At 31.1% G+C, this 27,555-nt stretch overlaps 1 protein-coding gene across 1 annotated transcript in view; it reads right to left on the bottom strand.

The window, feature by feature from the left end:
- The window catches only part of CDH9 (cadherin 9), a 236,508-nt gene that overhangs the window by 57,909 nt on the left and 151,044 nt on the right, over positions 1-27,555 (bottom strand). The window contains exon 3 of the mRNA XM_074279075.1: positions 2,814-3,108. Coding sequence (XP_074135176.1) covers positions 2,814-3,108 — 295 coding nt within the window. The remainder of the gene's footprint in view (positions 1-2,813; positions 3,109-27,555) is intronic.

Genomic DNA, 27,555 nt, shown 5'->3' with positions numbered 1-27,555 from the left:
CTGCTTATTCTCATTTTACAGATGAGAAAACAGGCTCAGGAAGGTTAATTGCCTACTGTCCATCTAGTAAATATGAATGTCAGGATTCAAATCAAGGCCTTTCCATGCTCAATACTCTTGCTAAATTATAATTATTATTAACTAAGCTCATGATTTCCTTGGCATATGGATCTCAAAATCAGAAAAATCACTTTGTCAGAGTATATTGGCCTCCTGTCTGCAATTTAATGGCTTAACAGAAACGCCTACAACACTGAGAAGTGATTTGCCTGTATCAGCATGTGATTGCTCATTTACTGAGCTATACAAATCCTTGTTTCTGTGAAAAGCATTTGCTAATTACACATGACTCTTTTACATAGATGGGGATTTTTGCTGTGGGGGCCCATTTATACAGGTGGATATCCCAACCTACACAGTGATATCTGCATTAGACAAGCAAACATGTCCAATGGCACTACTTCTTTGAAAAGGTTGATTTCTATCTTGTCTTACTGTTTTTACAACGCTATGGGATATACTATGACAAGGTCTTACAAACATAAGAATAAGGGTTCTAACTAAAAAGACTAATTTTCATAACATATCCTTGAAAAATGTCTACCAGATAATAATTCAAGAGTCTCTATCTCAAGTACTTGAAATGTTGTATTCCTTTGGTTAATATTAACATTTAAAAATATTCTGTGATTCAGCATTAGAAATTTAGGTTTAGTATGAATTAGGGTGAATTATTATGTGACAAACCTTAAGTATTCTTAAGGGGTAGTTTGGTATAGTGGATAGGATGTCAGGATGACTTCATATTTTATATCTCTCCCTGATACAAAACAGTTCTGTGGACCCAAGTAAACTCTCAGTCTCTTAAGAGACTCTAGCATTTTAGATTGCAAAGCAGTGACTGTTCTGACCTGATTAGGGGAATTTCTTCAGAGTAATTCCCTGTCCTAATGAAATCACAGGTTCAAGTATCATACTATATTAACCATAATGATAATATGATGATGATGATGATGATGATGATGACGATGGTGATGATGATGATGATGATGATGATAATACTAAATGTGGAAGAGGAGGAGGAGAACTCCTTTCTTGGAGAGTGGACATGAAAGAAATAATCAAACAAACTGAAATGTACCAGGAGAACTACAATGACCATACAGTCTTAGAAAAATTTAGGGGGAAATACTTGGAAGATTTGGGGAAGCTATGTCACCCCTTAGCAGGCTATAAAAGATAATCCTATTTAAGCTACCTGTAAATTTAAGGAGAGATAGGTCACAAAAAGAAAGAATTCCATTGCATTTGCTTGGAAATATGTTAATTTTGTTTTTACCAAAGGGTAAAACAATTTCTTTTTTTTTTCACCTCTCAGGAAAAATAATATATTCTCAAGCAATGAGTTTTAGGACATTTAAAATATATTTTTTTTAAATTTTCAAGCACCTCTCAACCTCCAGATGAATTATAATTAGTACTTTAATTCTTGATCCTATTCAGAATCAATGAAGCAACCCCTGAAGCAACTTAAAAGGTATACTTTCTTGACAAGTATTACATCTAGAATCCTTTTGAAATTGTTAAGGTATACCACACAGGTTTTTTTTTTTTTTTTTTTTTTGTTAGTTTAGAATGCTATGCTATAATTAATTAGGACTATTATCCTTGACTCTTTTTGTGATAGTGGAGAATTTTAACCATGGTATTACACATAAAACATTTGTCCATTTTTTAAAAAAAAATGTCTCTGTTCTTCCCATAGTTCTTTATCTTTAGATTAAAGAACTTTAGACTTTAGAATCTTGCAGTTTACCACCTCAGAGCTATAAGGAAAACAGTTTATTTCACATGTAATGGTGAAAATTAAAGGAGACAAACCATATTCATGCATATTAAAATGTGCAAAGTACCACACAAATGTAATGGGCTGTAACAGAAAAATAAGTCAATTGTTTTTCCTCAAATATTTCCAGAATTTTATGAAGTTTTCTTTTCCATCCTCATTTAAATTTAATTCCCTTTATGAATTAAAGCAATGAAAATATTATGCTAGGCAGAACCTAGATTTTGTTATTTCTGAATTGGCATACATGCAAAATATATTGATGATGATAACATATGTATGTGTGTGTGTGTTTATGATATATTGCTTTCATGTGTCAAGCACTATACTAAGCACTTTACAATTATTATCTTATTTGAACATCATCAAAACCCTGGTCTGGAAGGTAGGCAGTATTAATAATCCTATTTCACAAATGAGGAAACTGAGACATGTGTAGATAAAGCGACTTTCCTAGGATCAAACATAGAGGAAGTTTTTAAGGAAGGTTATTTAGACTTCAAGTCCAGTGCTCTATCCACTATACTATCATACTTCTTAATAAGTGCTGATGTAATTTATGATGGTAAAAAGAGATTCCTCACCGAGATTACCAGATTTCATACAACAAATGTTGTAAGTGCCCATTGTCTTATGGGGAAAAATTAAGGTAAGTTCAATTTAAACAAATAAGATGGAACAACTAGATGGAGCAGTGCCCCTGGAGTCAGGATGACCTGAATTTAAATCTGACCTCTAACACTTAACATTTCCTAGCTCTGAGACTCTGGGCAAGTAACTTAATCTGCCTCACAAAAGAAAAAAAAAAAAAAAAAAAAAAAAAGGATTTTAAAAAAAGCAAATAAAAAATAAAATAAGAAAACATTTTACACCTCTTCCATTTTATAAACAATGATTACAATGCTATCAATTATTATTGCCCTAATCAGAGAATATTAAATCATGTATGAGAATATGTTATACCTACCAACCCCAGACATTTCTGGAACACTGGCAGTATACAAGTCCTTTGTAAATTTCGGTTCATTGTCATTGATATCATGGATTTTAATGATGAATTCAGATTCAGGCTCCACTTGTCTTCCAGTCTTCCTGTCTATAGCCTTGGCACGTAGCACATACAAGGATTTTTCTTCTCTGTCTAATTTCTTTGCAGCATGAATATCACCTGTATTTTCATCTATAATAAACAGACTGCCAGCCCCATCTCCCGTTAATATGTATTTTAAATTTCCATCTCCTTTATCTTGGTCAGTATGTAGCTTCAAGGAAGTAGAAAAAGAAAAAAAAAATCCATAAATATATCTATTGTCATTACAGACCAAATCATTCAGCACACATGAATAAGTCTGTTCAAATCTTAACTATAATTGGGGTCAGCAACGGTTATCTTCTTTCTGTCTTGTGGTTGAAAAAATTACAAATTCAGACTCTGTCACACTCAAAAATCACTAAACAAATGGATAAAGCTATGAGGGTATATGCATGATAAGAAAGGAGTATTAAACTAAAATGACAGTCAACATGAGATATTGTTCAAGTCAATTCAATATTCTCCAAAACTTTTTAATAAAGATTAGAAAAATCTGCCACTCTATAGCTTTATAAATGAATAGATCAAAGATAGACAGACAGAAAACATTTTAGTTGTGTGTGTAAAATACTCTTTGTTCTTTTACAGACAAATATGTATAAGTTTAAGTACTTTCATCAATTTTTAAAGTTCTGATGTAACCATCAACGTATTTGTTATTTATATTTTAATTATTCTTTCCCCATATCCTGTGTCTAAAATAATAAATTTATTATAATTCTTATTCTTTCTCTGATAATATTTCATTATTTCTATGCAGAGGACGAGTGTATTGCTTCATTATCATGTAATGGCAAATGTGTTTCAATATGTATGTGATCTTTGACTAGTCACTATATTTTTAAAAAACTGACATATGATAAGTTTCTTTCATGGATTAATAACTTGCTAAACTAATAAAGAAAAAAAAAAGCACACCATCTCTTCAATATTTTGGTTTAATTGAACAACATGGCATGGAAATTATAAAGTTTACAATAATCTGTATTCTGAATAGATAAATTGTCTTCCTAAGAGTTACCAGGAGAGTTCTAGAGTTTCCTAGATTAGCAAATCTTAACCAATTCTATGTGTGTGTATAGATTCCTTTGGCAATATATTGAAATTTAAGGATCTCCTCTCAGAATGATGATTTTTTAAGTGAATAGAGAAAAATACATAGTCACAAAAAATGAATTATTTGAAATAGTTTATCCATGCATCTATCTTTAAAATTCCCAAATCTAGATATTAAACCAGCAAATTTCCCAATGAATGTTAGTAGAGTTTTTGACAGTTTTTATTGAAAAATAGACTCTGTGTCCAGTCTTAATACGGAAATAATAAAATTTAGTAAATTGTACAGTATAAATTACAAATTAATTTTTTAGAATCTAAACAGAGATATTTGGCATTCCATAAAACAGCTAGAAAGAGTACAAAACTGATCTTCACATATAAAATGATCTAGAAGCACTAGATAAATATGTAGCTAACAAGGCCCAAATTGACTTGTGAATTAACTGTTAAAATTCTCCATTTTAAATGTATTAATATAAAGGAAGAAGATTCATTAATTCAAGTCATAAAATATTCACTATGTATTTGTATTATCTAAATTAAAAGGAAAAGGGAAAAAAAGGGATGACAATCAGTATCACACATCAAAAAGCCTTGTAATATGGGAAGTGGGTGAGGTGAAGTAGTTTAAAACATGGTTATAAATACAGTAAAATTTAGAACTTAAATGTAGAAGTGAAAAAAAACAACAGCTACACAGAATTCAATTGAGGTCCAAAAAGGACCATGAACATTTTCATAGAGGAGGGGATATATGAGCCTGAAATCATGTGTAAGATAAAGAATGATACAAACAAAATAATAGAATTTGAAATGTGGTGGGTTGGATCAGTTTTACAAGTTGTATACTTTGTTAGAGAGAAAAAAAATCATTCAGTAAAGTGTACTTTGAACTTAGAAGGAACTTCCATTTTACATTTAGTAATTTGAACTTTATTGAGGAATATTTTTTTTTCCTAAAGCAAACACGGGAGTTTTAACTATAAGTGTAGTTATTCCTTCATATATTAAGGAATCACACACTTAATAATGCTGTCATTGCTTGAAATATATTTATAACTCATTTTTTTGGTTTTTCCTTTAGTCAGTTAAGAAGCCATTCAAGAAAGCAAGTTCTCTAATATTTGTTATTGTTGTCTAATTCTTTGTGACTTCATTTTTGGTTTTCTTGCCAAAAATGCTGGAACTTTTTGCTATGTCCAACTCATTTTGCAGATGAAGAAATTGAGGCAAACAGGGTTAAGTAACTTGTCCAGGGTCACACAACTAGTAAACATATAAGCCCAGACTTAAATTCATAAAAATGAATGTTCTAGTTGGGAGATCTGACACTTTATCCACTATACTACCTAGTTGCCCCATAATATCATACTTGTACTTTAAAGTTTTGGCAAAAAATTGAATTAAAGCAGATATATACTCATTAACTGTAAAAGATCTTTGGCTCTTTCCAAAAATTATATCCACTCTCAAAGGACTAAATTTCTGAAAAAAAATTATGATATAAAAACAATGAAATAAGTTATTAAAATATCAAAATAAGAATTTGAAAATAAACCTTTTGAAAATGGAAACATTATTAGAATAAATGTAAAGCTTGAAAAGTGACTACCATGTTAATGGAAACCACTCAACATGATAGATGAATTCTGGAGTTAAAAAAACAAAACAAAACAAATAAACAAAAAATAAACTTGATTGCAATATAATGATACCGAATAAAATAATAGTTTTGATCAATAATTTGCATCACAATATTGTACAATTGTTTTTCTATATGCAGATTTTTCTATAATTCTTCTAATTCTTCAGTATTTCTCAGTTTTCACATAATTCGTTGATATAAACATAAGAAAAATACATATTTTTACACTCAAAAACAATAAAAACATTTTAGGTGAAGCAATATGACATAACAATTTATACAGTCAAACAAAGCTTTTTTTGTAAATTTGTGCTTGTCTCCTTCATTTGATTATATGCTCTTAGATTATGAGTTTCTTGAGGAAAGAGAATTTCTTTTGCCTCTTTTTGTATCCCCCTCACTTAGAATAGTGCCTGGAACAGAGTTGGTAATGAATATTTATTGAATGAAATAGTTAAAAAAAAATGCTAGGCTTGAATTGGAACATCTGGTTTTAGATATATGTTTTGCTAATTATTTATTGTGTGTCTTTAAAAAAGATCTTTCTATCTATCTGGGTCTTAGTTTCTCCTATGTAAAACAGTTGGGTTTGATTAAATATTTGTTAAATATTTCTAAGACATAAATCTGTGGATATTTTTGTATATATTATCCAAAATTATTTGTTTGACATAATCTAATTATCAGAATGTTGGTACTGTAAAATTGTAACATGAATGTAATGCATTCAAAAGATCTTCTGTAATTTCAATGATATTCCATTTTGGGGTGGGGCAGTATAATAATAGAATCATAGAATTTCAGAGTAGAAAAGAGGTCTGAGCTATCTAGTTCAGATTAAGTATGAACAAGAAACCATCATTTGCTATCTTTAATACTGAAAACCAAATTATTGTTTGTCTTATTTTAAAGAGAACCAGCAGTAACATGAGTAATGTCTTGATTTGCACATCAAGTAGATTTAAATAAGGCAGAGTTGCAGAATCATCAAGCTCACTCTCTCTTCCAGAATCATCAATTCCAGTGACATGACAAAATCAGGATGACTGACTGATAATGGCCCAGAATAAAATGGAAGACATTGCCATCTTCTATGTTTGACCAAGATGACTTTCTGAACATTGCAACTTATTAGACAATGGATATCATTTGCTCGAAAAACTAGGACCAGGTCCCCACAATTTTAACACTATATCATGAAAGAAGAACATTTAAAGAGGATGTGCTTATATGAGAACTACAAATTAAAAGGAGGAAGCAAAATAAAGAACATTTGAGTAAAGATCAACTAAGAGTTATAAGGAAGAAATAATTTTATTGGAGTGATGATAACAAAAAAAAAAAAAAAAAGAAAGAAAAAAAAAAAAAGAAAAGAAAAGAAAAAGGGGGCAGCTAGGTGGCACAGTGGATAGAGCACCAGCCTTGAAGTCAGGAGGACCTGAGTTCAAATCTGGTCTCAGACACTTAACACTTCCTAGCTGCGTGACCCTGGGCAAGTCACTTAACCCCAGCCTCAGAAAAAAAAGAAAAAAAAAAAAAAAAAAAAAAAAAAAAGGAAAGAAAAGAGTGATGATAACATAATATTCTGGATAGAATGAGGAATTGACCAAAGCATTTGGGACACAGCACAGAAACCATATGGGATATTGCATGGAGGAATAATAGCTTCAGAATTAGAATAGCCTTGGTTGTCTCTAAACAATTTCAGCTATGTCATCCTGAGTCACAAGAAAATTTTAGGGATTATATATTGAGGAATAATCACTGATATATATTGAGGGAAGAGAAGAGAATGTCTTAATTGGAAATGTTACACAATCATGAAAGCACAGGCCTAGATTAGACACTGATAACCGGATTAAAGGTGGAGTTAAATAGGGATTATACAGGAATTAGTCTTTTACAAAGATAACAGACAAAGCAGAGGAGGCAGAATTACATAACTATTTAAACCATATTTGTTTCTGTTTCCTTTACCAAGAAGTTTGATTGATAGAACGAAATGAAAAAAACAAAAATAGTTGAGGAAGTATAAACCTAAGACATACAAGACAATAGAGTTGTAAAGGAACATAGCTGTCCAAAATGAGCTCAAATAACTAAAGACAAAATATCTGCATCCCTACTAAATGAACTGTTTTCCATACTGAAAGAACTTCAGTATATTGAAAGATGATGGAAAAGAGAAAATGAGCCAAAGTAATAGAAATGAAAGCTGTATTGCTTTGGATTTGTTCATTTAATGTAGAAAATTAAGAATGAATTTAAGGAATATTTGTACAGAGAATGAAGACTTGAACTTGGCTTTTCTTTCTTGAGAGCAGTGGGTCAGTATGTGGAAGGAATCTTTAAAATGCTTTTAAAAATATAATTATAAACAACTGGAAAAGGACTCAGTGATTGGAAAAAATAATTAATTTTTCAAGAATCTATCATGTCAAACATAATTTCCTTTATTTAAACAGGATTGTTAGCTTGTAAGCTCTAGACATCATGTACAAAAACTAAAGGAAAAACTGTAAAACCTCCAGTAGTTTTGGTTCCTCGATATTTTCTATTTTAAGTTTATGATTTGGATGAATGCATAGATGCATTCTTACATTTCTTTGTTTTCCCCTTTTCATTTATTTATTTTAAATTTAAATAGAAAATTGGGAATAAATAGTAGAATACATGAGATGATTCAAAATATAAAGCAATAAATTTTTATTTCAAAATAGCCTATAAATACCATACATTGTATTCAAAACATATCCATCTTTTCTGTTCCCTTGTAAGTTTTCTTTGGTCCTCGATTGTGCGCTTTACTTTATTATTTTTTCCTCTTTCTCTCCCTCTCCCCAAAGAAGGCTATAATTAAGGATATGTATGTATGCATGCAAGCATGCATGAAAATATATGCATGTATATGTATATATAGAAAGATATGCACATACCTATATACATGCACACATTCATTCAAACATGCATATACATATATATAATCATATGCACACACATATAAACATAATTTCCTACAACATTGCAATATTCCAACATTATATTATCCAGTTATTTTAAACAGTTTAAAACAATATTGATTAATATGACTGACATACAGAGTACTTTACCTATTTTTCTTTTTGATTAAATCTGTTTTAGCTTTAACTTTCTCTGACATTATAATTACTCTTCCATCCTTTTTTACATCACAAATTCTACTCCTGGTTCTTATTTTATGTTTATGTATATCCTGACTCTCCTATTTTCTACCAGCTACTTTTCCATCATATTACTTATCCTCCCCTCAGGATCCCTCCCTTATCCATTTTAACCTATTTATCTTTCCAAAAATCCTTCCCTTATCTTCCTTTCCACCCAATCCCTTTTTATCCCATTTTTATTCATCTGTGTATCTTTCTATCTTCTTCCTTCTTCTATTCCTTCACCCTCTTATTTCTTTTCAAATTTAGAAGATTTTTATTCTCTTCTAAATGTATATGCTGTTTTCTCTTAAAACTTGATCGGATGTGAATAGGATTTCCTCTAAAATTCTTTCCCTTTTTCTCTCCCTACTCCTATCCCCTTATTCTCTTATTTCTTTTTGAATTTAGAAGACTTTTATAACCTATTTTATATGTATTTTTCCTTCTTTAACCTATTCTCGATAAGAATAGAGTTTCAGAATTACCAGGTTCCCAGCCCCATTTAATTCTTCTGCTTCCATTGTTTCTCTTGCAACTTATTTGTATAAAATAATTATTCTTTTTGCCTTTTCCCATATAGTTTTGCTTTTAAAAATCACATTATATTTTGCTCTATCCCAATCTTTTTTGGTGTACCCAATTACAATTTTAGACATACATTTAAAAGCTAACTAATCTAGTCTTATTGATTCCCTTTAACATTGTTTCTCTTGCAACTTATTTGTATAAAATAATTATTCTTTTTGCCTTTTCCCATATAGTTTTGCTTTTAAAAATCACATTATATTTTGCTCTATCCCAATCTTTTTTGGTGTACCCAATTACAATTTTAGACATACATTTAAAAACTAACTAATCTAGTCTTATTGATTCCCTTGTAAGTAGTCTTTCATGTTAACCTTATAATTTACTTTGATCTTGTATTTCAAATTTTCTCTTAAGTTCATGTCTTTTTGCAACTGAATCCTGAATGTCTGGAAATTTTTTTTGAATGTCCATTTTTAAAAATTCAGGATTATTCTTAATTTTGCTGAGTATGATATGGTCTTTTAGTGTAGCTACTGGTATGTCTTTTGTGATTCTTATTGCCACATTTGAATTAATTTTTTCTTGCTACTCATAATATTTTCTACTTGACCTGGAGATTTTGGAATTTGGCTATAAATATTCTGGAAGTTTTCCTCAGATGACCTCCTCTTTCAAAAGTTGATTGATAATTTTTTATCATTCTCTATTTTCCCTTCTTATATTAACACCTCAGGATTTTTTTTTATTTCTTATATTATCATATCAAAATGCTTTTCAGATCATTATTTTCATGTAGCTCAATAATTCTTATATTTGTGTTTCTTGATCCATTCTCCAGATTTCTTGATTTGCTTATGGGAAGTTTAACATTCTCTTCTATTTTTTTTCATTTTTTTTTCATTATTTCTTTCTCTTTAATAACTTCACTGCATTCCTCTTGCCCAATTTTAGCTTTCAAGGAGTCATTTTCTACTTAAGGTTCTGGATCTCTTTTTCTGGTTGGTTGACTTTTCTCTGAAAACCTTTTTTGTTTTTCTTTGGTTTTTCTTAATAAAAAAAATTCCTTAATCTCTCATTTGATTTTTAAATTCATTTTTGATTCCTTGTATGAATTCTTTTTGGGCAAGTGATCATTTGGTGTTATTTTTTGAGGTGGGGAGAAGTTTTTGTTTGTTTATTTTTTCTCTATTATCCTCTGAAGATGAATCCTGGTCTTCTCTATTTCCATAGTAAGTTTTTGTATTTATAAATTCTTTTTTTTTCCTTTTTATGCTCATTATTATTATTATTATTATTATTATTATTATTATTATTATTAAAGAAGCTCATTATTTCAATCAACTTTAGTACTGGAGTGTGGCAGATGGTGCATCTGGCTTTAGATCTTCCTACTGCTTTCCCCTTCTGCCCTCCTGTAAGTGCCCACAACCAGCAAGGTTCCTCCCCTACTGTTTCTGTACTCACTGGGTTTGATCTGATTCCTTCTAGTCCCACATCTAGGCAGTATAGCTGGCACAGTTCCCCACATGGTCTGAGAAATGAAATTTCCTGTGGCTAAGACCTAGGCTACTTCTCAATCCAGCTCATACCATTGCTGTTTCAGGAGAACTATGCTGGAGGTGTTTATACTTCAAAGAAGCCAAACCTCTGTCTTGGTAACTTTCTTTTGAATGTTTCCTTTTGTCCCAGAAGTATCACTCTTTAGTCCCAAAGAGTGATATTTTATTTTCTTCTTTATTTTATTTTATTTTCACCACTCTCCATTTGCCCTGAGGCACTATTTTAACTTATTTGTGGGGCAAATCTTCCTAGAATTATCTAATGCATAAATGAATTCCTCACAATTTTGCAGATACTGTGAAGTCATGGCAGATAAAATACCAAGTCAAAAAGTTTGTATTCTAATATTATACTTTAATTACATTTAAAAGATAGACTTCAGTAGCCTAAATAAATAAATAATCACATCCTTCTACTGAAAGGGAAATAAGAATTTTATTTAATTCAACATAAATGATGAAGCATGTGATATGATAGAAAAGAAATCTAATATTATAAGAAGAAATTTTAATGTCCAGAATTAGATAGTGATTGTTCTTTTATATTTTTCACTTTCAGACATGATCTAATTATTTCTGTTCATTTCTGAAAATCATATCTTATGAAATCATTGACAAAATAGAGATCTCATAGGCAAAATGTTCAATATGTTCAATTCTGTGTGATCTATTGGAAGGAATTTGAAAGCCTTTAGGAGAAAGATCATGTAAACCAAAAATGCTAACTATTTTCAGTTATTTTGCAGTGACTTTGATTTAGTATTGTTAAACTATAGAATGGATGTGAATGAACATCTGGAAAAGGAGGAAATAATCATAATGAGTTGCCACTAATTCCTCAAAAATAAATCATTCCAGACTAATTGTATTTTGTTATTTGATGGGGTTACTAAAATGAGAGATCATATGATTTTAGAATCACATTTTAGAATATTTGATAAATGTCCCTATTATTTTGGTAAGAAAATATATAGAGATCTACATTAGATTCAAAACTTATAGAATAATCAAAGGAGAAGAGTAGTTATCTTTTATTCCATGTTAAACAGTCAAGCAGCCATCAATCCAATAATACACCAATGTATGTTAATGTGATGTGTAATATTTTTAGTGAGGATATTAAAAATGCTAATGACATCAATGGCACATTTATCCATTTTACTCAAAGCATCATCATATATGATGACTACTACTACTAATAATAATGTTAACTAGCACTTATATAGTACTTTAATATCTTCAAAGTACTTTTCAGTTATTATATATTATATATATATATGTATATATATATATATAATATTATATCATTTGCTTCTATATCCATAAATAACTGGAGTGTATAATGCTCAACTAATTTTAATATGAAATTTAACATGGATAAAAGTAATGTCTTATATTTGACTTCAAAAAAATCAACTTCACAAGTACATTAAGAGAAAGACTTAAAGAGAAGTTTTGTTTTGTTTTGTTTTGTTTTTAATTTCGCCTTAAAACAATATCAACTGGGCTTTTTAGATGACAAGAGCTACTACAAACACATTGAGGAAAATGGAGGGACAATACTTCTAGAGACATAAAATATAATATTAAAGAGTAGAAATAAATAACACTATATTTTACAAAGCACTATATATAAATACATGCTTATAATATACAATTCATATTATATATACATATATAGGTGTGTATATATACATATATAGGTGTGTATATATACACACGTAGACATACAGAGAGAAAAATAGAAACATAGAGAGAAAAAGAAAGAGACAGACAGACAGAAAGACAGGGACAAAGAGAGAGAGAGAGACTTGTTTGATATTCAGGACAACCTGAGAAATGTGTTATCTATATGTTATGCCATTTTGCAAATGAGGATACTGTGCAGATAGTTGTTAAATAGCTTGCCTAGGGTAACAATGCTTGTAAGTTTGTGAGACTAGATTTGAACTCTGATTGTAGATCTAGTGATCTATATATTGCACAACCTAGAAACTTCATCATTCATGCTACATTCTGCCTTCATCAGACCATGTCTGTTATTCAGCTTTTAGGTATAATCACATTTTAGATAGAAAAGACATTGGCAACCATAAGTGCATCCAAAGAAAAACAATCAGGATGATAAAGATTGTGCCACAGATTTATGTGCCAAAGATTTATGCCACAGATGAAAAAACTGCATGTGTAATGTACTAAAAGAAGGGAAAAAAATACACTAAACTTTGATTATTGAAGACTACTATGAAGAAGAAGGATTAATTTTATTCTAGTTAGTTTTAGAGGTTTTATCATGAGAGCAATGAATGGAAGTTGCAAAGAGTAAATAAGATATGATGTTAGGGAGGAAAATCTGGCAATTCTTGCTGGGTAATAATGGGCTAAAGGAAATGGGCTATCTCAGGAAGTAGTGGATCATCACTTTCAAAAATCATCTAGCAAAATTATAATGATTACTTTTCATTTATTGAGTGAATTTCTTTTCAGGTATGAATTGTGCTTCCATCACAACTTTTTGTTATTTAAAAAGCTGTCAAATGGGACAATAATTAAATTTACTGAAATTGACTTAGGACTATACTAGGACAAATATATAGAAATGGAAAAAATACAAAAATAAATTAATGTAAGGAAACATTTTCTAAGAATTTTTAAGTCATTTTTTTCAATCACATCCAATTCTTTGTGACCTCATTTGGAGTTTTCTAGGCAAGGATAGTACTGTGGTTTGCCATTTCCTTCTTCAGCAATCCTAAATGTCTGGTCTAGGGTCATACAGCTATTGTAAATATCTTAGGCTTGATTTGAACTCATTAAGATAAATCTTCCTGACTCTAGATTTGGAGTCCTATCCACTAGACCATCTGGTTGCCTTCCTAAAAATTAGAACTAAACAAAAGTGAAAAAAGCTGACTGTGGAAGAAGTGGGCTTTCACTAACTAGAGATTTTAAAGTGAATGCTGAATGGTCACTTAACAAGTATGTTGTAGAGGTAATTTCTCTTATGGAACAAGTTGGATTAGATGGCCTCTGAGATCACTTTCAATATAGAATCTTTGATTTTATGACCTTATTTCAATCATAGCAATTCTTAAGCAGAAGGAGGATAGTACTTACCTCTAAAATCCCATAAGAGATTTGGTAAGTGTTTCTTGTACAAAAATGGCTACACAATTTCCAACAGTTGTTTTCTTCAGACAGACTATTAAATCTTTTTTGCTCTAGTGGTAAAGTAAAATTTACTAGTATGAAAAGACTTATCATCAAAGAGTCCCTAGGTCAAGAAGCCACAGCTATTATGGATCTCCTGTCAGCAATATATCTAATGCCATCCCATTGGGTATTTGTGGAGATGCTCTGTCTCTAAAAACCTGAAAGTTAACTTATTATTTCATCAATCATAGCACTGTACTGTGTGAGTAACAAGCTTGATTCATTGCCCTTGACAATAAGGCTTCCTATTATATGTATACTTCCCATGATACTATTGTTTCTTAATTAATATTGTTTTGCTTATTGTTGCTTTATCTAAACATTCTGCAAATAAGAATTATTTTCATGAAAAGAATTAATTTCTGATGAGAAAATTCCTCACATCAAGTCATTCATTCACTTATACATTTCACAAGCACTGATAGAGAGCCCACTCTACTAGGAACAGTGATAGGGACTTTGGAGGGTATAAAGATAAATAAGATCTACTTGCTTCTCAAGGAAATGACAGTCTAGTGAAAGGCCAAATTTGCTAAATGCAATGAGAGGAACAGGAAGGAGAGATTACATCTTGATAATGGGAGAAAAGAAGAGAATAAATGAGGAACAATTTGAATTGTGAAAGGTGATTAACATTTTAGCAGGCAGAAATAAGAGATAGCCTTCTAAGTTCAAGTAAGGACGTGGGTGAAGTTACAGAGACAAGATTGTAGAGTGTTTCTTTAAAAGCATAGCAAGAAGATACTGACATTAAGCATTATAAATATTAATTTTAAAGTAGCTTTTTTTAAAGACAGATTTTAACTAATCCTTGTCAACTTCCCTGTTCCTGAACATTATTTCTCTATGCCAGGTACTGTGTTAGGTGTTCAGGATATAAAGACAATACAGAAACAGTGGCACTCTTCAACTCTTTGTATTATAGTAACATATAAAATATATAGACACACAGAACTGTTAACAAGATGCTTTGAGGATGTAAGGAGTGCTGCTATTGGAGAGAGGGGATGTAAGAGAATTAGGTAAGACTCCAGAGAAGAAATAAAACCTGAGCAGAGCCTTGGACAAATATAATAATTTTGAAAGGTATCATCAAGAAGAGTGTAAATTTCCTAGGAATGAAAGATTGGAAAGGGAAGAGACAAGACAGTAAAAATAATTGGACTAAAGGTCATAAAGGTCAACTCTGGCAGCTATGCCATTGGAAAGAGGCAAAACTTTGAGTATGAATCATTAAAGAATAATAAAAAAATAAAATAAAATCCTGATAAGTAAATGGAAAACTGGAGGAAGAAGGGTTATGCGAACTATGTGAAGACACATCATAATAGAGTATATTATTTGAGAACATGAAAGCACATTAATAGTCGTCTGGAACCACCTGTACATAAAACTGACAAGTTTTCACCAGGCCTATCTTTGAAAACTCTGTGGAGAAAGAACCCATTACCTCTAGAAACAACACATTTCATTTTTAGACAGGTCTAATTTTAAGGAATTTTTAAAAATAAATATTAAGCCACAATTTTCTTTTTGTCCCTTCACTGCTCTTGCTTCTGCCACTTTTGGCCAAATGGAATAAAACTAATTCAAAATTCATATGACAGCCCATGAAATACTTAAAAATAGATATCATATCCTCCTGAGTCTTCTGTTCTTAACATTAAACACACCTTTTTTTTTTAAACCAATCTTTATTTTAGAGGAACTCAAGCGCTTTCACTATCCTGATCATCATCCACTGAACACTTTTTTAATTATTGATTTTATTCTTAAAACACACCATTCAAAATTGAACATAATATCTAGATTATAAAATAGTCTAGCTTGCATTGCTATACATTATGATACTCATTCATACTGACTTTGAAATCAACTAAAACCCTTAGATTATTTTTTTAAATAACATTTCCATCCTTATTCATTTCATGTTTGTGAAATTTATCCAAGTGCAAGAACTTACTTTTTTTAATATTTTTTTTTATTTACCAGATATTTTCATGGGTAATTTTACAACATTGACAATTGCCAAACCATTTGAAGAACTTATTTTTAATCACTATTTATTTCATTTGATAAAACTTAAGCAAAGATCAAAGTCAAAGGTTTCAAATACACTGGTCATGTTCCTGACTTCTGCTCAAATTATACTAAATTGTATTGCTAGAAACAAAGACAAAAGCTTAATATCTCTTAGTGGTAATTAGCATTGTTTATCTTAGCTCATTTAAATTGAACCACTTTTCATGCTATATTTGGAGGTACAGTCATGTCGAAAATAGAGAGTGTTCAAATAAGATAAAGATATAGAGGGACTTTGGATTTAACAATGGGGAAATTATTTGTAACTTTAGGAAACAAAACAAAACAGCAGGGGTGTTGGAATCCTTGTTATAAGGCAGTGGGTGCTGAGAAAACAATTTGTATCTTGGCATTGGCTGTGAAAAGATGAACAGATATGAGAAGAGAGACTGAAGGAATTGATGAGACTTCCTCATAATTACATACAATAGGACATAAGCATCCTTCTAGAAAAGAAATCTTATAAAATACTTTCCTTTACCAAGTAGTAAAGTAGTAAAGTTCTCTCATTTCAAACTGTGCAAAACTTTTTATGTCCATATTCTCCTCTACAGTACCTCTGTAACCTTCATAGCTCAGAATTGAATCTCTTTTCATTTGTTCTTTTATAATAGCTTCCTAAATGTTTTTTTTTCCTATATTTTATTGCCAGTTCAATTTATTCCCCATATAGCTGCTAGAGTAATCTTCCTAATGTACTATTTTGATTATGCCTCTCCTCTAATTAAGAAAAGAAAAATCCCATAGCTTTCCATTAACTTCTAAAACCATTTTCAGTGCTGACTCTTAGTTTGTAAGAACCAACACAAGATTTGCTGAAGAGGAAAGAGTAAAATCAATAATTCTAGGTTTATGCTTTTGCTTCCACTAATTCCTATTCCTATTCCACTGTTTCCAATATTTCCTATTAATAGATAGATAGATAGATAGATAGATAGATAGATAGATCTCAATTTGCATTATTTGGAACTTAGGGTTATTTCTTCTTAATTTTTGGTTAACTGAAATCCTGTCTTCTATTAATATTAATATTACTTGGCCAAAACCTTTCTTTTGAGATGTGAATATTTAATTAAGGTCTTAAACATTCCTGAGGTGAGAAGCCAAAAGAATAATTTTAATTGTCCCTGATTTCTTAGTAACATGTAGGTCTCCCTGCCTTGATAAAACTATTTTTGAATCCTCTAAATTTAGTTTAATTAAGTTTAATCTGTAATGTGATTTACTTTACACACACATAGACATATGTACACATATATACATATGTATTAATAAAACAAATTATATTTATATGTCCATTTTTCCCAATGAATATTTCTAATGTCCAATTAAACACTATAATCCATGAACCCATCTCTTTTTGTTAAAATAGTTTTTAAAAAAAACATTTTTTAAAAAAATATTCTTTAAGTCTTGCTTTATAATACTGAGTTTAATCTCCCCATGTTTCTGGCATGTGAGTTCCACTTTATTTTCCTGTGATCAGCTTTAAAATGAATCACACTTACCATCAAAGATCCTATTATTTCTGCTTTAATAGCTTTTTAATTTGTTGGTCTGGATGTTTTTATATAAAATATTCCATCACTGTATTCCAGGGATTTAAACTCACTGTCTTAAATATACACCTGGAATGCTTACCCTGGCATTTTTACACAATAACTTTCATAAAGTTCCAATTAAAATTCTACAAGAAGCCCCTCCCACTCTGCCTTAATGCTTATACTTTTTCTTAGTTGTTACTTTCAGTCTATGAAGATCTTGTTTGTATAAAATCAATTTCATGTTGCTTCATTCCATCAGATTCAAACTTCATAAAAGCAGGGATTGCCTTTTATCTTTCTTTGTATCCCCAGGAATTACTACAGTGTCTTAAGAGGCCCTTAACAAATATTTGTTGCCTTGCTATTGACTAGCCTGAATGAAAACTTGTTACTTCCTCTGTATTTAGATCAATAATATTATCTTGAAAATACAAGAAAATAATTTATGAACTCTATTGTTTTGGACAAGCAATGAGTACCCCTAGGTCTTTGTCCAAGTCTGACATTGAAATGTTTTTGGAAATCTTTATTTTTTTCTTTAAATGATATATAACATACTTTCATAACAATTTCATTCCTATTTCTCCCTCTATTGATTTTCACATAAATGATTTCTACCATATTTTGGATCTCTAGTTCCCAGGTATGCTTAAATGAATATATCTTTTTACAATTATTCTTTCCCTCTTTTTCATTATTCTTTTTTTATATTTCTGTATAATTAATACCCTTCTATAATTATATATTACACATGGGTATGAGCACATGAAATCTTACTAATACCTCTGACTTTGAATTTGTCTTGCTTTAGAAGCTTGAGAATATGGTAATGGATGTGGAGACAAAATGATGGAACAAAGTAAAGAAGCTACTTGAGCTTTCCCAGTTTTCCTTGAAAATCACATGAAACCAAGCCTCCCTGACAGAATAAAATCACCTTCCAAATTAAGATTGATTGGAAGGACTTCAAAAAAGTCACTCTGACTGGAGTGAAAAGGGTGTGCAGCCTAGGAGGGATAGACAATGAGAAAGTTGATAAGAGGGTTTTAATCACAGCAAATCAGAAACTGAAACCCTCAATTCTGGCTCAACAGAGGAACAAATTAGTGGGGCAGCACACAGTAATGGCTCAGAAAGCAAACTCAGAGAAACCAGGCTGTTTTCTGAAAAAACAGCCAAGATAACTCCTATAAACACAAGGTGCCCCTGTGCTCAAAGCCAAGTCTCAGAGCTGCACAGGAAGTTTGGAACAGTTTGAACTCTACCCAAGGAACAGAGAGTCAGAGAAATACCAAAATAAAAGGAAAGAAAATGAGCAAGAAACAGAAAAGAATTTTGACCATAAAAAAGTTATTATGGTAACAGGATAGAACAAAACATAAACTCAGACTAAAACAGAATATACACAGAAAAAATCTTAAAGAAGAGATAAATTGGTCACAAGTCCAAAGAGGCTTCTTGGAAATGCTCATAAAAGACTTCATAAGGCAAATGCGAGAGGTAAAAGAAAAAATTAGGGAAAAAATGAGAGAGTCAACAATTTGGAAAAGGAAGAAAAAAAATTCTGAAGACAATGACTACTTAAACAGTAGAATAAATGAAATGGAAAAAGAGATACAAAAGATAACTGAAGAAAACCACACATTAAAAACTAGAACAAGGAAAATGGAAGCTAATTACTTTGTGAGTGAGAATCAATCAAAGAAACAAAAAAGAAAGAAAAAAATGAAGAAAATGTGAAATACCTCATTGGCAAAGCAACTGACCTGGAAAATCAATCCAGAAGAGACAATTTAAAAATTATTGTTCTATCTGAAAACCATGATCAAAAAAAGAGCCCAGATAGCATTCTACAAAAAAAAAAATCATTAAGAAAAATTGCCTTAATATTTGATCACCTTTGGAAAGAGATCCTATTAGGAAAACATTGTTGAGAAATTTCAAATCTATTTTCAAAAAACTTTTTCAAAGAAAAAAGCTGCCAGACAAATATCAAGGAGCAACAACCAGGATTACCTAAGAGCTCACAGCTTCCACAATAAAGGATTGGGCCTGGAATAGGCAAAGGACCTAGGTTACAACAAAAAATTAACTTTGTGCCAAGACTCAGCATCATGTTTCAGAAGAGGAGTTGGAGCATCAATTAGATAAGAGACAATCATTTCTATTTAAAAAAAAAAAAAAAAAAAAAAAAAAAAAAAAAGACAGAACTAAATAGGGAACTTAATCTATAAACACAAGACTCAAGAGAACCATAAAAAGTAAACTGGGAAAAATACTTAAAGGTTTAACTGTTTATATACCTAGATAGGAAAACAATATATGTAACCCTTTCAAATTGTATCTGTCACTGGGGCAGACAGAGAGAGAGGCATCACATGGACTGAGAATGTGGTTGTGAATGGTCCCTGATTGCCATAACTAAAAAGATATTAAGGAGTAGGAAAAGGTCTATACTAGAAAAAGAGTAAAGAGGAGTTGTAATGGTTCAACTAGTTCCCATGAAGAGATGCAAAAGCTATTACAAATGAGGAAAAAAGGGATGGGGATGAACATTGTCTGAAGACTGATCTCATCAATTTTGAATTTAAGAGGTAATAATTTAATCATTCAATTGGGGTATAGAAATTTATCTAACCCTACAATGAAGTAGAAGGAGAAAGAGGAAAAGAAAAGGGAAGAACAGAATGGAATGGAAGACAGAAACACTAGGGAAAAAGTAAGAGAAGAAAGGAAGTGTTGATAGAAGATAAGGTTGTGAGTGAGATGGGTTAAAAAACAACAACAACAACATGCAACTAAGGACAAGGTGGAAAGAGAGAACAAAAGTATATACACCTGAGAAAATAGGATTGAGGAAAATTCAGAGCTGGTAATCACAATTGTTACTGATATACAACCAATGCTCACATAAAATATAAGCAAATGGCAGAGTGGAATCCTATAATATGTTGCTTACAAGAAACATATTTGACATAGAAGGAGACACATAGCAAGTAAAAGTAAATGGCTAGAACATAATATTATTATACTTCATCTGAAGTTAAAAAAAAAAGGTAGAAATTCTGATCTCAGATAAAGCAAAAGTAAAAATAGATATTATTAAAAAAAGATAAGGAGGGAAAGTGCATCTTGGTAAAGGTACCATAAATAATGAAGTAATAGTGATACTAAACGTGTATGTACCATTTGGTAGAGCACGCTAATTCCTAGAGAAGATTTTAAGCCACTTACAGTAAGAACTAGACAGCAAAACTATTCTGTGGAGGGTCTTAACATTTCCTTCTCAGAATCAAAGAAATCTAACCATAAAATAAACAAACAAATAAACAAAATAAAGCTAGGGAGGTTAATAGTATCCTAAAAACACCCAAAAACCTAGATATGATAAATCTCTGTAGAAAACTGGATAGATAACGAAAATACATCTTTTTATCTTGGCTCCTTCATAAAAAATTGACCAAGTGTTAGGGTATAAAAATATCACAATCAAATGCAAAAAGCCAGAAATAGTAAATGCCACCTTTTCAGACCACAATGCAATAAAAATAATATTCAATAAAGAACAAGAGAAAGATAGACTAAAAACCAGTTAAAAATTAAATAATCTAATTCTAAAGTATGAGTGGATCAAACAATGAATCACAGAAACAATCCATAATTTCATCCAAGAAAATGACAATAATGAGACAACATACCAAAACCTATGGGATGCAGCCAAAACAGTTCTTAGGGGAAACTTTATATCTGTAAGTAACCACATAACTAAAATAGAGAAGGAAATCAATAAATTAGGCATGCAACTAAAAAAGATAGAAAAAAAAATTAAAACCCCCAATTAAATATCAAATTAGAAATTTTGAAACTCAAAACAGACTAATAAAATATGAACCAAGGAAATCATTAAATTAAAAAACAAAGCTAAGACTAAGACTTGGTTTAAAAAAAAAAAAAAAAACAACAACAACAACAACAAAAAAAAAAAAAAAAAAAAAAAAAAACTAACCAAATAGATAACTTTTGGTTAATTTGATCAAAAAAAGGAAATAAAAAAAAACCAAATCATAAAAATCAGAAATGAAAAGTATGAATGTACCACCAATGAAAAAGAAATTAAAAAAAAACAAACAAACAAAAAAACAACAAGCTACTTTGCCCAGCTCTGTTGCAGCATGTTTGACAATGGAACTGAATTGGATGAATATTTTTTTTAAATATACATTTCTGAGGTGAACAGAAGAGAAAATAAAATATTTAAGCAGTCCTATTTTAGAAAAAGAAATTGAACAAGTCATTAATGATCTCCCTAAGGGAAAAAAAAAATCTCCAATGCCAGATGGATTCACAAACGAATTTTAAAAATTGGAAAAGTGTCACTTATTCATGGCTATTCCTAGCTAAGATAATAAAAATGACACAATACTCCCTAAATTGGACAATGTGTTCAGTGCCATACCAATAAAACTGCCAAAACATTATTTTATACAACTTGAATAAATAACAAAATTCATCTGGAAGAACAAAGGGTCAAGTATATCAAGGGAATTAAGGAAAAAAGAAATACAAAGGATGGTGACTTAGCAGTACCAAATGTAAAACACTATTATAAAGTAGCAGTCATCACAACCATTTGATACTTGCTAAGAAATAGAGTGGTGGATCAGTGGAATAGATTACATAATTACACAATAATCATGGCCTATAGCAATGTAGTATTTGATAAATCTCTCAAATCCAGCTCCTGCAATAAGAACTCACTATCAAGAAAATTGGAAAACAATTTGTCAGAAAACTAACATAGACCTACATCTCACAGCCCATACCAAAATAAGGTCAAAATGGATATATGATTTTGTCATGAAGGAGAATATCATAAATAATTTAGGAGAACAATAGATAATTTAACTATCAGATCTTTAGAGAAGGAAGAAATCTATGACCAAAGAAAAACTATAGAACATTAGGAAAGGCACATTGGACAACTTTGATTATATTAAGTTAAAAAAAGTTTTGCACAAAACAACCCTGTAAAAACAAGATTAAAAGGGAAGTGCAAAGTTGGCAAAAAATCTTTACTTCCAGTATTTCTAATGAGGTTTCATTTCTAAAATTTATAAAGAACTGTGTCGAATTTATAAGAATTTAAGCTATTTCCTGTTAGGTTCTTAATAAGTGCTAATGAGATAATGAGATATTAGGTTCTTACTAAGTGCTAAGTTGGTACTTAACAATTCTTTAGTTCCGGCCTTTACTGGGAGTTTTACTTGTGAACTCCTGGGGAGGAGCAAGTTCATTGGTTGAAGTGTGGAGACAGCAGTTCTCTACAGGAAGAAGAATCTGTCCGAGAGATTTGAGTTGACACAGCAGATCTCCTCCCAGAGAGCAATTGGCAGTTTCTGGAGACAAGAGCACATTACAAAGTGGCACCCAACATGGGGATAGAGATAGAGAATCTCTGTTCTAGGTCAGAGTTAGAGCGGCTCTCTGGAGGGGAGAGAGAGAGAGTGTCTTGTTTGGACCAGACTTGAGGCAGCTTTCTGGAGGAAGAAGTCTCTGCTCTAGACCAGAAAGCGATCGGCTGTTTCTGGAGACAACAGCATATTACAATTTCCCAATTGATAAATGGTAAAATGATATGCCCAATTTTCAGATGATGACATTAAAGCCATTTATATTTATATGGAAAAAATGCTCTAAATCACTATTGATTAAAGAAATGCACATCAGAACAACTCTGAAATACCACCTCATTCTTCTTAGATTGGCTAAGATGACAAAAAAGATAATGATGAATGTTGGAATGATGGATGTGGGAAAACTGGGACATTATTAATGGAGTTATGAAATTATCCAACCATACTGAAGAACAATTTGGAACTATGCCCAATGGGCTATAAAATTGCACTTACCCTTTCATCCATAGCAGTACCATTACTGGATCTGTATCTCAAGGAAATGATAAAGAAGGGAAAAGGAACCACAGTGCCACATTGTTTGTAGCAGCTTTTTTTGTGGTAGCAAAGAATTGGAAAAGAAGTGCTTTCCCATCCATTGGGGAATGGCTGAACAAGTTGTGGCATATGAAGGTAATGGAATATTATTGTTCTTTTGAAAATGATGAACAACTGTATGTGCAAGAATGTTTGTGGCAGCACTCTTTGTATTGGCCAGAAACTGGAAACTAAGTGGATGACCATCAGTTGGAGAATGGGTGAATAAAATGTGGTATATGAATATTATGGAATATTTTTGTTCTGCAAGAAATGACTAACAGGATGATTTCAGAAAGGCCTGGAGAGACTTACATGAACTGATGCTAAGTGAAATGAGCAGGACCAGGAAATTATTGTATACTTCAACAACAATACTATATGTTGATCGATTCTGATGGATGTGGCCATTTTCAACAATGAGATGAACCAAATCAGTTCCAATAGAGCAGTAAGGAACTTAACCAGCTATACCCAGCAAAAGAACTCTAGGAGATAATTATGAACCACTACATAGAATTCCCAATCCTTCTAATTTTGTCCGCCTGCATTTTTGTTTTCCTTCACAGGCTAATTATACACTATTTCAAAGTACGATTCTTTTTATACAGCAAAACAACTGTTTGGACATGTATACATATATTGTATTTAATTTATACTTTAACATATTTAACATGTATTGGTCAACCTGCTATCTGGGGGGGGGGGGAGGAGAGGAAAAATTAGAACAAAAGGTTTGGCAATTTTCACTGTTGTAAAATTACCCATGCATATATCTGGTAAATAAAAACTATTAAAATAAAAAAAAAAGAAAGAAAATGATGAACAAACTGATTTTAAAAAGGCCTGAAAAGATTTACATGAACTGATACTGAGAGAAATAAGTAGAATCAGGAATATACTATACACACTAAGATCAAGAATGTGTGATGATAAGCTATGAAAGACTTGGTTCTTTTCAGTAGTTCAATGATCCAAAGCAATTCCAATAGACTCTGGACAGAAAATGCCACCTGCATGCAGAAAACAAACTAAGGAGACTGAATGTAAATCAGTACAAGTTATGTTCATTTCATTGTTCTTTTTTTTTTTTTTTTTTTTTTTATCTTTCCCATGGTTTTCCCCTTTTGTTCTGATTTTTCTCTCTCAACATGATTCATAGCATAAAGCAATGTGTATTAAAATAATAAATTACTACAAATAAAGAACCTTGGCTGTATTATGTATACTTTGAACATTTCTGCATAAAAATTGAGATTATGGATTAAATTACTAGGTAGGTTTTTGTATTTTATCACTGTCAATCACTGGGCATTTCTACTATATTTTTCTTTCCATAAAACATTTTGGTTCACCGTGCTGTCTAATTTAGTCATCTCTTTTGGAAAGATATTATAATGGAGGGAGAAATTTTTCTTTCTCATCCTGAAATGGGCATGTATATATTTCTCTGTTTATTCGTTATATCTTAGTACAATGTAAACCTTTTGAAGATATTATTCTCTTTTTTTTTTTTTTTTCTTTTTTTCCCCTTGAGTTTTCAGGACCTAGCACAGTCCTTTTAACATAGTAAGCACTTAATAAATGGTAATTATATTTGTATATACATTGGCAATTTTCCTCTCCTGTAACTTCTTCTCCTCATTCTACCTTTTTTCTTTCATAGATAGTGATATAATTTATTTCACCCCTTAATACTTTAATGTCTTGACCAGAATATCCTAGTCATCAGCCATGATTTCTAAATTTCTTCTGATAATATCACTTATATCTATGTGAAACAACAGAACTTAGTAAAAGATCAACATTTTCTATGCAGCTTTGAGATTTGAATTTTCTTGGCCACATCCATATCATGTAATCTCTTCTCTGGTCATCATTCTTTTCTGCTTTCCAACCAAGCTTTAATCACCCTAGTTCTGATAAATATATGTTTGTCTTAACCTGTCCAAGGTTTCAGATCATTTTCTAGGTATCCCTTCACTGTGCCAACATTTCTCCCACCCCTTTACATCATTCCTTTTTTGGGAATGGAAAACACTTGGTCTTCTTATGAATTGATCCAACCACTATGGAAAGAATTTAGAGAAACTATGCCCAAAGGACTACTAAACTATACATACCTATCCCTATTAGCTTTATATACCTCCCAATTTTTTTAAGGTAGGGAGAAGATCTTATTGGAATAAAAATATTTATAGCTACTCTTTTTTGTTGTGAGTAAGAATTGAAAATTGAGGAGATTTCAATCAATTGAGGAATGACTAAACAAACCATGTATATGATTATAATGGAATATTATTGTAGAATAAGAAATGACAACTAGGACAATTTCAGAAAAAAAAAGAAATAAAAAATGACAAAGACTTACATGAATTGTAAGAGTGAAATGAGCAGAAGAAGGACATTGTACACTGTAGTAGAGCAACTGTGAATGATTAGCTATTCTTAATAATACAATAATCTAAGACAATCCTAATATATGATGATGAAAATGAATGAATGAAATGATGAAAAATGCTGACTCTAGAGAAGGAACTGATGGTGTTTTTAATACAGACCAAATTATACTTTTTTTTCCTTCCTTCCTCTCTCTCTTTCTTATTCTCTCCTCTCTCCTTCCCTACTTCTCTCTCTCTCTTTCTTTCTTTTCTTTCTATCTTTTTTCTTTGTTCTCTCTCTCTGTCTCTCTCTCTCTGTCTCTCTCTGTCTCTCTCTGTCTCTCTCTCTCTCTCTCTCTCTCTCTCTCTCTCTCTCTCTCTCTCTCTCTCTCTCTGCCTCAAGATTCAGGCATTGAAAGTCTGGTACCTAGTAAGTAAATTCTTATTATGACTCAATGCAATATTACCTTCCTTTTTTGAATTACATCTGCCTGGATAATTAGGGTATTTTTTTATGTGATTGATATGTTTATATTTAGCTAGAGTTTCCCCCCATTTTTCATTTACATTCTGGTTTTGTGCTATTTTAATTAATCTTTGTCACTTTGACATTTGTGTATGCTTTATTTAGCCCTTTACTTAATTGGCAACTTCATATTGTTCAGATAAAGAGGATGCAAAACGTTTTGTGAAGAATGGTTAGAATATATAAATAGGATGCCCTATTTCACTCTTCAAATTATGACAATTCTGCTAACAATTGTCATGAGAATCAGGTTGCTGTACAGAAGAAAAGAGACAAAACCCAAAATATTAAATATCCCTTTAGCCACTCTCTTCACTTTATAAATATTGCCAAAGTCCAAGATGAAAAGTATCAACATATATAAGGAATAAGTTCCAAATTTCAATTAAGTCTGGGTGTGTTCTAGGAGTCAGCTTAGTTTCTCCATCCTATCATATTCATTCATTCATTTTTTCATACACACATACACACACATATGCACATGCATTTAATATATGCACACTTAATATATATACTATCTATGTATGCATGTATATATGCACATTATATATATCAAAATTCCAAGAATAAGTGATAACCTCACTAAACTTTGCCTTGCTAAGACTAGGTGATAAGATAGATAGATAAATAGATAGACAGACAGATAGAAATATAGATATAGCTGTGTAATAATTAGAAAGTTTGTCTTGAAACCTGAAAGACCTGGTTCCATTCCCAATTTGATACAGGAGCAAAATTTTGATAGTACTTAGTGTATAAGAGGGCCAAATAAGGAGACTACTATTCACTCTAGGAAAGTACAGCCTCTGAAGTAATTGGAATGATAATGTATATTGAGTTAGAATAGAAAAAATCTACAATGAGAATTCTTGTCAAATTTTTAGTTCATATTCTACCTCAACCA

Source organism: Sminthopsis crassicaudata, chromosome 1, assembly GCF_048593235.1.
Source record: "Sminthopsis crassicaudata isolate SCR6 chromosome 1, ASM4859323v1, whole genome shotgun sequence".
Lineage (NCBI taxonomy): Eukaryota > Metazoa > Chordata > Mammalia > Dasyuromorphia > Dasyuridae > Sminthopsis > Sminthopsis crassicaudata.
Note: the sequence above shows the minus strand (reverse complement) of the source record. Positions and strands in the feature narration are given on the sequence as shown.